At 46.7% G+C, this 9,888-nt stretch overlaps 2 protein-coding genes and 2 non-coding genes across 6 annotated transcripts; 3 read left to right on the top strand and 1 right to left on the bottom strand.

Annotated features, from left to right (window-relative positions):
- Window positions 1–287: 287 nt before the first annotated feature.
- LOC123119670 (uncharacterized) lies at window positions 288–1,494 on the bottom strand. Its single transcript, XM_044539558.1, has 2 exons — window positions 1,190–1,494; window positions 288–1,050 (listed from the first exon to the last, which is right to left on the bottom strand). The coding sequence occupies exons 1-2, from the start codon at window positions 1,328–1,330 to the stop codon at window positions 613–615; spliced, it is 579 nt and encodes a 192-aa protein (XP_044395493.1). The 5' UTR covers window positions 1,331–1,494; the 3' UTR covers window positions 288–612.
- Window positions 1,495–1,585: 91 nt separating this feature from the next.
- Window positions 1,586–1,658, top strand: TRNAR-ACG (transfer RNA arginine (anticodon ACG)). Its single transcript has one exon. It is a non-coding gene; the product is annotated as a tRNA-Arg (tRNA).
- LOC123119672 (mitochondrial import receptor subunit TOM5 homolog) lies at window positions 1,620–7,662 on the top strand. 3 transcript variants are annotated; one of them, XR_006458785.1, is made up of 4 exons: window positions 1,957–2,109; window positions 2,201–2,632; window positions 2,724–2,895; window positions 3,336–3,792. XR_006458785.1 is itself a non-coding variant. In XM_044539559.1 (2 exons), exons 1-2 carry the CDS (start codon window positions 2,023–2,025, stop codon window positions 7,474–7,476), a joined length of 165 nt encoding a protein of 54 aa, XP_044395494.1. In that variant the 5' UTR covers window positions 1,620–2,022; the 3' UTR covers window positions 7,477–7,662. The 3 variants fall into 3 exon arrangements, 1 of the variants encoding a protein (XP_044395494.1); XR_006458784.1 differs by having other exon boundaries at window positions 1,968–2,109; window positions 2,704–2,895; XM_044539559.1 differs by lacking the exons at window positions 2,201–2,632; window positions 2,724–2,895; window positions 3,336–3,792 and adding an exon at window positions 7,399–7,662 and having other exon boundaries at window positions 1,620–2,109.
- TRNAR-ACG (transfer RNA arginine (anticodon ACG)) lies at window positions 1,730–1,802 on the top strand. The gene has a single exon. It is a non-coding gene; the product is annotated as a tRNA-Arg (tRNA).
- Window positions 7,663–9,888: the final 2,226 nt, after the last annotated feature.

The raw sequence follows: 9,888 nt of genomic DNA, 5'->3' as shown, positions 1-9,888 counted from the left end.
ATTTTTATAATATGTGCTGTGAACATGCATGATTTTTTTCAGATTTTTTTGTAATGTTTAAATTTGAATTCGGGCCGCAAGACACACGGTGACATGAAAAGGTGCATGTCACCTGATCTCTGTCCCGTCCAAGCATACCCCAGAACCGGACAAGATATGAAAAGTAGGGTGAGAAGGAGTCGATAGACTATGCTGACTATTTAAATCCCCCTACCAACTCAGAGATCGATTCAGGAAACTGTATGAACGTTTTGATATCAACAAAATTCTGCTGCTGTTGTAAAAGATTAAAGGAAAAAATCCCTGCATTTCTCTGAAAAACCGAAAGACAGTCGTCTAGCTTCTTCAGCCTGCACATGGACGTTTTTTTAAAGCAATTCTGATTCTGAATCCTTTTAAAGATGCAGAAAAACTAAGTAGAAGTGCTTCCATCAGAAGTTCGACAACACCCCTTTAATACAAAACCTTCAGTATTGCAACCGAATGGCGCATCATATAAATATCAGCCCATCTTTACAGAAGTAGATTAACTCTACGCAAGATCATTGGTGCTAGAATCAAACGCAGCAATTGACACTCGGTCGATGCTGAAGCAAGCAGAGTTCGTCGAGATCAGCCAGAGGAGCCCTGGAGCCTGGACACGAAGCTGGACGCGGCGAACGCGGCGGAGCCCCCGGCGACGCAGACGAGGGCGGCGACGGCCTGGAGCGCCACCTCCCAGGGGTACTGCTCGGGGACGAGGAAGACGACGGCGGGGCCGGCGGCCAGCAGCAGGAGCGCGAGGCCCTGCAGCGAGCCGGGGGTGCCGGGGTCGGTGGCGGCCGACAGCACCCCGAGCTCCTCCGCCTTGGACAGCAGCCCGAGCCGCTCGACCGCTGACAGCGACAGCCCGGCGCGCTCCGCCGCGGACAGCAGTCCCGCCTTCTCCGCCTTGGTCAGCAGCCGCAGCTTCTCCACGTTCGTCAGCAGCTTCACGGGCGCCGACCCCTTCGTCGTCGCCGGCCGCGGCGGGCCCGCGGGCTTCCCCACCGGGAACACCGTGGTAGTGCCCTGCATGCGCCACACGCGCGCGTCGGTAAATTTCAAGTTCTTGGACACGCACGCACGCACGCACGCACGCATGGAGTCGACATGGAAATAGATTGACATGGAGTCGCACGCAAGGGATTAACGGCAGGCGCTAGCTTACCGACGATCTTTTCGTGCCGCCGGAGCTGGGCTTCGGGCCCTTGGTTGCCATGGCGGTGACACTGGGAGTAAGGCGGCCCCTCCTGCCGGTCGGCCTCGCCGTGGTCGCAGCGAATGTGTTGGGCGACAGAAGCGACGCCATTGCCACCTCTCTCCTCGTGTCGTCGATGGATCCCCTGCTCTGCTAGGAAATGGTTCAGGACTTGGCGACGTGCAAACCTTCGTCCCTTTCGCTTCGGTGGAGTGGTGTAGCTGGTGTGTGCGGTCTCGCCTGATCCATCCAAGCAGGAGACGTGGCATCTCTCCAGCGCCACGAAGTCCAACGTTGGCGACGAATGACTATAAAATCATGGAAATAATGGTTAGGAAAGTTTTAGGTGAAATGGTGTCATCAAATGACTCCGTGGCCCAATGGATAAGGCGCTGGTCTACGAAACCAGAGATTCTGGGTTCGATCCCCAGCGGAGTCGCCGTTTTTGCTCTTTATTATATGTACGGCCCGACCTAATATTAGTTACAAAGCCCAAAAATCTAATCAATTGACTCCGTGGCCCAATGGATAAGGCGCTGGTCTACGAAACCAGAGATTCTGGGTTCTATCCCCAGCGGAGTCGGGTTTTTTTTTGCTTTTCCTCTATTCTCCTGTTTTTTTTCCTTCTCTTTTCTCTTTTCTCTCTCTCTCTTTTCTTTTTTGCAGCGGAGTCGCAACCCAAAAATCGAGTAGTGGGCTCCTTAACATAACACGTAACCCGCCACGCGAAGTAAAAAAAAAAAACCTAACCAGATAGAACTCGTCGGAAGGAGCGGGAGGACTCGGAGGTCCAAAGGGCGGACATGGCGGCGGCGAAGGCGGCGTTGGAGAAGATGAGGGCGTTCTGGGACTCACAGTGCAACAACGAGGAGAACTGGGCGGTCAACTATGTCAGCCTCTCTCCCTCCTCTCGCTTCGATCCAGTTATTTATGTGCCGCTTACTCATTAAGTACCCTGTTCTTGCGTCATTGCTGATATAGGAGGACGTGATGTTTTTGCACTCGAGCGCACATGCGCTCGTTATCTCCGCTGTTCGTTATTGCCTCGCGATACGATGCATTGATGGTGTGGGGCCATCCACCGGGCCAAATATGGAGTTAATCGCGGGTTTGTCATAACGGACGTTCTGACGGGAGGGCCAGGTGACGGCGGAAAGTAGGTTACCGTCAGCCCACCGGAGAAGAGCCGTGGCTCGGGAAGTCCATCGCCGTCCTGATCCATGGATCAGAAATTTTGCTTTTCCGTTTGTCCACAGGGCAGCGATAGTAATTGCTAGGCGTAGTGGTTGGGCCGCTGAGCCGATGCAGCCAATCTGTTTTTCCCCATTCGTAGATCGCTGCACCTTTGATCTGTTTTCCCCATGGAGCAGCCGAGATCTCAGAGATGAATTTCCTGATGCAACTCATAAAAAGGTGAGCCCTGAAACATTTTATTCTGTCCTTGATTTTGTTAGCGATTTTCGTTTCTGAGAGCCACGAAACAGCTTCGTCTTTGCGTGATCAGGTTGACGGTGCTAGAGGAGGTTCACGACGAGATGCAGGTGGAGGAGCGGACAGCGGATGCCCGGATCTGTGCTCGAGAAGATGTGGTGCCGGTAGAAGAAGGAGGTTCACTCTAGGCCTCAAAGTTGTTTACCGGGAAGATGAACCCGCAACCTCAAAGGCTGGACTAGAAGGTACGCAAGCACTAAAACATTGTAAAGGAAAGTGTAATTCCGTCAGGCAGAGCATTGTAGGATTGCTTTGGTTAGTTCTGTGAAATTTGTTATGTCATGACATCCGGCAGAATCGATAAACACAGTCTGTAGAACCGTTTGCTATCCACTGAAAAGTGTTACACATCAGCCAGAGCATTGTAAAACTGGTTTGGCTTTGTGGAATTTATCTGGAAGGTTGATTAATGATATCTACTAGTAGGAAAGCAGTCAGGGTCTGTATAATATTTTGCTGTCAAACATCAAGTGTTATTCTGTGGGCATTAGCATTATGAAACTGGTTGGCTGGTTGTGTCGAATTTATTTGGAAAATTATTTAACCGTGCTTGGTGAGTTGAGGTGTAGATTTCGAGTCATTCTGTAGCACCGTCATTCATGTGTCTATGGTACTTACCATGCAGAGTAAGGGTTAGAGCCGCTGCACCAGGGAGGACTCCTTGCCCAAATCGCACATAGGCGTTGGAGAAAACAATTAGGTGCTTTGCTGGGGAGAATGTCTGTCGTGCCAGCTTCGGGGACAAGCTTCGACTCTTTTGGGGAAGCATATGATTTCTACTCCCTTCGTTCCTAAATATTTGTCTTTCTAGACATTTCAACAAGTGACTACATACGGAGCAAAATGAGTGAACCTACACTCTAAAATATGTCTACATACATCCGTATGTGGTAGTCATTTGAAATGTCTAGAAAGACAAATATTTAGGAACGGAGGGAGTACAAGCCAAGAGATGGTATGTGGATGTGCGGTAAGTTAACATTTTCGTTTTGACTATGAAATGCATCGGTTGGTTCGAATTTATTCATGTAAAGGACTGAAGAATTGACCACATCATTCTCAAAAAAAAATTGACCACATCATGATGTTTCGGTGTGTGATGGAGGGGGGGAAGCCGGTGTAGAGAACACCAGTTGTTTCAGATTGATTGAAAGCCGGTGTAGAGAACACCAGTTGTTTCAGATTGATTCGGACCGTAGGTTCACGGTGGCTTGATGGAAGAATTGCCGGAGATGAAAGAGGCGGACGAAGGCTACGGCAACTACGATCCCGCTGATGCCGAGCGCAACCAGCCAACAGGTGTGGCTGATGAAGATGGTGAAGCTTTTGCTGCTGGTGTGTTTGTGTGGTCACTGGACGAGTCCGATGAAGAGATCAGCAGCTCTGACACGAAGCGTGTCCGCCTTAACTTAAGGGATTGCGTGTAGATATGTACGTGTGTGTTCCGTAGTGAGTGGATTCCCGCAACATGATTAGGATGGAAGCTTTTGAAAGATGGACCTTACAAAAGATTGGACCGGCTTTGCATGTCAAACCTTTAGTGAAAGATTGGTCATGCGAAATTCACCGAGGATTAGAAAAGAGTAATCGGGCATTGATGGCGTGATTTGTTTAGTTTGATTGACTTGGCGTGCCAATGAATATCTACTACTCCCTCCGTTCCACAATTTAGTGTGTATATTTTTTTTTTGAAAAGTCAAATTATACTAACTTTGACCAAGAGGACATGTGATGAAGAGGTGGTTGGAGTCTTCCGTTGTCATGGCACATCAAGGGCATATGTCTGAATCGATTATATGCTTGCGTGCAAGGTTGACTCTAGTGTTGAGACGGTCTTTGAAGAGTAGCCATGCGAATATTTTGAGTTTATGAGGAACCTTGGCACTCCATATGAGAGGAGCCATGAGATCGTTCTCTGGCCGAGCCATGAGGACACCGTATGCATGCTTGGTGGAGAAGCAAATGCCATGCCGTAGGAACCGTTGATCTTCCCCCGCCGATGGCACGAAATGCTGCAAAATAGCCACAAGCGACACAAGCTCTTATTCTGCCGTGAGGGAGAGGCGATTACGGAGGTTAGCTTCAATACCGAAACGCAAAATGTTAGCCACTTTAACCAGCTGTAAGGTGAAGTGTGAGAAAAGGTGGGGGAAGGTGATGACAAGGGGTTGAGAGACCAGCCACAATTTATAAGGTTTGACTTTTCAAAAAAATCTATATGCACTACATTATGTAACGGAAGGAGCATAATAAAGTTATATGCGTCTACACAACCAAAAAAAAGTGATGCGTTAAAAGAACCTGCTTGTGATTAGCAGAGACGTACTGTCAAGCGGCTGCAAGGATGCTTTAGGACTCCGCGAGAAACTTGTCAGCTGCTGGACAGGTGATCGAAGAGGTGAAGGCAATGCTGCAGACGGCAGGAATTCCAAGTTTCTTGGCTTAGGAGAAGTGCTAATAGGGCTGCTCATGTTTAAGCAAGACAAGGGATCACTAATGAATTGTGTATGCTATGGAACCAAGCTCCTCCAGAATCCATTCTGGGAGTTGTATGGATGAGATCCCTGTACTCTTTTAATTAAGAATTAAGTTTGAGTTTCAAAAGAAAAAAGATTAGCAGTGGGGCCAAAATCATGTAGTACAATTGTTTTGTTGTCATTCTGGTCTGGGTCCACATGCATGCGAGGGTCATAAACGAAATCCCATGCAGGGGTAGTTTTTTTTTTTCGAAAACGCATGCAGGAGGTAGTTGTGTGGCACTGCATGCATCGGTTAATACCATGTGGGTCCGAGAGGTTACGTACTGGTGAGGAATGAGCAGTTAATAAGGGTCGGCCCACGCCGTTTGTCCAGGATACGTTTTGGACGACCCATATCTCGTGGTCGAACATCTGAGCCGGCAAACTCATGCCCGACGACGTCAGTTTTACCGTTGGTTAAATGTGGGCCTATGGACTCCAGTTAATTGAAATAAATAACTGCACCTGAGACTTAAGCGTGCTGGGCTGGGGATCTCGATGCAAACGGACGAGAAAGATAAAGAGGCCATGTGCGCTCGGGCTCACATAGGCACTTTCGGATATAGGATTGCTATATTATGGTAGTCTGTCTTGCTAACTGATACGGACGAGAGATTCGATTTGGAATTTGGATGGTTAGGTTGTTCGCTGACCTTTTGATTTGTATATGGTCCGGGAACTTGCTAGCACATTGTGAAGCCATCTGTGGTTCTGTTATGTTGTGCTTCAACAAGCTTGCTTGTGAATTGTGATGCTGCTGCTCAAGGCTTGGGGCACAATTAGGGCATGGAAAAAAGGCAATGAAGTTGATTTAGGCATTCTGACTCTGCACAAGACGCTTCGCTTGCTAATGCTATCGATTTAGACTTCTGTACTTGCCTATCTGCAAGATGGGACTATAATGTGGCGTTGGTTGTCGGTACTGTCTTGTGGCGTTTGTTGCGTACTAGTAAATTCATATAGCTTCTAACTTGCTAGGTTCTGCACAACTATGGCTGTGTTGTTATTTCTTATTTTCCTTGTGTGTAGATCCACCTCTATCTTCGGCTGTCTTCCCCTCTTTGTTCTGCACAACTACGGGTGCGGTCCTCTCAAGGTTGTTCAACACTATGATCACAATCCATAGGTTCAATGTGGGATCTAGGATCACGAATCAAAGGACAGTTCTAGAATTGGTAGGATTAGTCAGTCAATCTAGGTTGACAACCTTAGTTCCTTTGCTGGTGAATTGCTTGCTTTAGTTACTCACCCTCAGAAAAAAAGTTGGTTAGCGGTTAAATTATGCCTGCCGTGATCTTGTGGATCTTCTAAATTTCTGCCTGAGAACCGACGTTTTTTCGTTGGTGAATCCCAAACTTTTAAGTTATGCTTGACATTGAATTTTTGCAATGATTGATCATGTTCTGATGTATTTTGAGTTATGTCTGGTAGTTGATCCTTTATATTTTATTGTCCCATGTGTTATTTTTTGCCTAAAAGAGGAACCTTCATTTTTATTGAGGTTCAAAAGGATTTGAATTTGTGTTCCCCTCGTGTTCTGCTATGCGATCCTCTCAAGGTTGTTCCACACTATGATCGCAATTCAAAGGATATATGTAGGATCTAGGACAACAAATCATGGGACTTTCTAGGATTGGTAGGATTAGTCAGTCAAACCCTGGTTCCTTCGCTGATGAATCGTTTACTTTAGGTACTTATGAATCACTTACTTTAGTTACTCCTCACAATTTTGTTAAATTATGCCTGGCAATGATCCTGTGGATCTTTTAGTTTTCTGCCTGAGATGTTTGAAATCTCTGCCTGAAAACCAATATTTTTTATTGTTGGATTCCTAACTTTTAAGTTATGCTTGACATTGAAACTTTGCAATGGTGGATCCTATCTCTGAATTTGTTGTGTACATTCATATTTTTTTTCTCCTATGTGTTCTTTTTGGCCATAAAGTGGAACCCCCATTTGTGGTGAGGCGCAAAATGCTTTGAAGTTGTTCCTACATGTTATCTCTTGGTACTGCTTGAGTACTGTAATTGTGCTGGGCTGTGATTGAGCTAAGGAATACTAGATTAACTACTTGCAGTTTATAGTGATATTGCACCCTTGTTGTTTTGGACAATATCTCCTGTTGGTACAAAAACCTCTTACTACTGTTTTTTTATTGTTCATTTACAGAAGGTGCTAAAGGCTGCTGGTATATTTGCTGGATCTGTCTTCCTGATGCACAACTTTGGCCATAATATGGTTATCTAAACAGGACTAGATAGGGCAACAATGGACATTCAATGGTGCGGTGTTGCATTGCCTTTTTTGTTTTCTCATCAACATGGTCATCACACATGTTCTTAGTGTGGATTAAGGCGTGAAACTGTTGTTCTTAGACATTGGTTGGTAATAATGGCAGCCAAAGTAGTATATGTATTACTCTATCAGGTGTTCTCATGCTTTGTGCATTATCAGGCAAGTCGTTGCAAACTTGTTGGGAATCCCTTTTTGTTAGGTCTTCTTGAACTCTGTCCTCCAGTTCATGCAGTGAATTGATACTATATTTCTGTGAATATTTACATCTTCCTGATTTCTGGTGATTGTTGCTGTTAGAGTAAAGCTCTGAATGCCATTCTCTCATCTGGAACACAGCTAACTGCAGGGGTGTTTCACAAGCAGATGCAAAAATTCTCAAAGTATAGGCATCTGATCACCACAGGAGAAATCTGCAAGCTGATCTTATGCATCTGATCACCAAAGTTTCATGTATTTGCTCTGTGCTGACAACAGGATGGTGTAAGCTATTTTTGAATAGTTTGAATTGTTTACCACATGTGTCACGTGATACAGGATAGTGTAAGCTAGGGCACACCTTAAGTTCGTTTATTTGGTCAAAATGAGCGTGATTTGTGAGATCACTCAAGAATTGAACTGAGTGTAGGCTGTGAGAGATTATAACCAGGCTTGCTACTAGACGCGACTATGCTACACAACAATTTGTTTTGTGTGTGTGGCTGATAGGGCCCCCTAAAATTGTAGGGGAACGTTTAAATCGGGCAACCGATCTCATCGCTCGGTCGGTCACCTCCTCTCGCCTATACGTCCCTGTGGGCCTGACCTGACGCTCCAATCCTTGTCTCTTGTCCACATCTTTCCTCTTCCTCGAGGAATGCGTTTCCCCGCTTCCTTATGTCCGCTCGCGCCACTCAACTTGTCCCTTAGCATGTCGCTGACCATCGACCTGCGCTAAACCCAACCACATGGCCTGAAAAGGGTGTGAGCTAGGGTGACGGAAGCGCAGTGTTTCAAACCACAGAGTCGGAGCGGACGGTGCTGCGAGCGGCTGACGGTGTTGTTGTGAGTAGAGGTGCTCGTCGCTGCAAAGGCCAGTGGCTATTGCTGCGAAGTCAAGCTCTGCAATGGGCGGTGCTATGACTCAGGCATGTCTCCGTTCGGTGACTCGCGGTGCTACGACTCACATCGCGCGCTGTTGTGTGTCAACCGACGATGGTGTGACGAGCGGCGAGCTTGGCGACGGCTGGTGGTACGATCGTCGCTAGCGGAGACTAGTGTGTCTGTGGTGCAACCGAGACGCGATGTGCTACAAGGCGGGCGATGGTGCTTGTCAGCAGGGGCGGATCCAGCCCCGCGGCCCGCCTCGGGCCGCCTTTGTATACTGTACCAACTGCCAACTGCTACAGTCCCCGCCCCGCCCAGGGGCCTACGTTACATCCCGAGACACAACGAGCTGCTGCGGTGGTTGAGGCAAGTGCAGTACCATACCTGAAGATGGTGCGTCGTCCGCGCGATGCCGGGGGGGGGGGGGGGGGTGGTTAAAAGTATGTCTAGAGGCGGGGTGAATAGGCTAGTTGCCAAATTTAAAGGACTCTTTTCCCAATTGTAGTTCTTGGTTAGCAAGTCACATGACACTCTACACATGCAAATTTCGAGTATAGGCAGCGAAAAGTAGGTACTCCCTCCGTCCCAAAATTCTTGTCTTAGATTCGTCTAATACGGATGTATCTAATACTAAAACGTGACTTGATACATCCGTATTTAGACAAATTTAAGACAAGAATTTTCGAACGGAGGGAGTACATTGCAAGTAATAGTAATGTAGCATCAATGTGCTGCTGCTGCTGATGTGTTCTTCTCTTGTTGATATGATATTCACATGTGTACAGAGATGGATAAATGAATTCAGAGGGGAGAGAAGACTAGATATTTTTGTGCCTGTGTGTGTAGTATATTTGACTGAGCTGAGCAGAATGTTGCTTATAGCTATGAAATACTCCCTCTGTCCGGAATTACTTGTCTGGAGTTACTTGTCTTAGTGCCTGTGTGTGTAGTATATTTGACTGAGCTGAGTAGAATGTTGCTTATAGCTATGAAATACTCCCTCTGTCCGGAATTACTTGTCTGGAGTTACTTGTCTTAGTGCCTGTGTGTGTAGTATATTTGACTGAGCTGAGTAGAATGTTGCTTATAAATACTCCCTCTGTCTGGAATTACTTGTCTGGGGTTACTTGTCTTGGATACATCCGTATCAAGACAAATTTGATCTTCTTGCTAGCTTCATCTTCTTTTTCATTACCTTTCATAATAGACCTTTTGACAAGAGTATAATGGCATGCTCGATTCGTAGTCACAAGTTGCTAGATGTTCCAGGCTAGTAAGAAG

The sequence above is a fragment of the Triticum aestivum genome, chromosome 5D (assembly GCF_018294505.1).
Source record: "Triticum aestivum cultivar Chinese Spring chromosome 5D, IWGSC CS RefSeq v2.1, whole genome shotgun sequence".
Classification (NCBI taxonomy): domain Eukaryota; kingdom Viridiplantae; phylum Streptophyta; class Magnoliopsida; order Poales; family Poaceae; genus Triticum; species Triticum aestivum.
This window is presented reverse-complemented; position numbering and strand designations above follow the sequence as displayed.

What these genes read in the sequence shown, in the direction of transcription:
- LOC123119670 (XM_044539558.1), bottom strand. Translation starts at nt 1,330, where the DNA reads ATGGCGTCGCTTCTGTCGCCCAACACATTCGCTGCGACCACGGCGAGG. An exon ending in GCGGCACGAAAAGATCGTCG is followed by an intron (nt 1,051 to 1,189) that starts GTAAGCTAGCGC and finishes TGGCGCATGCAG; the next exon opens with GGCACTACCACGGTGTTCCC.
- LOC123119672 (XM_044539559.1), top strand. Translation starts at nt 2,023, where the DNA reads ATGGCGGCGGCGAAGGCGGCGTTGGAGAAGATGAGGGCGTTCTGGGAC. An exon ending in AGAACTGGGCGGTCAACTAT is followed by an intron (nt 2,110 to 7,398) that starts GTCAGCCTCTCT and finishes GTTCATTTACAG; the next exon opens with AAGGTGCTAAAGGCTGCTGG.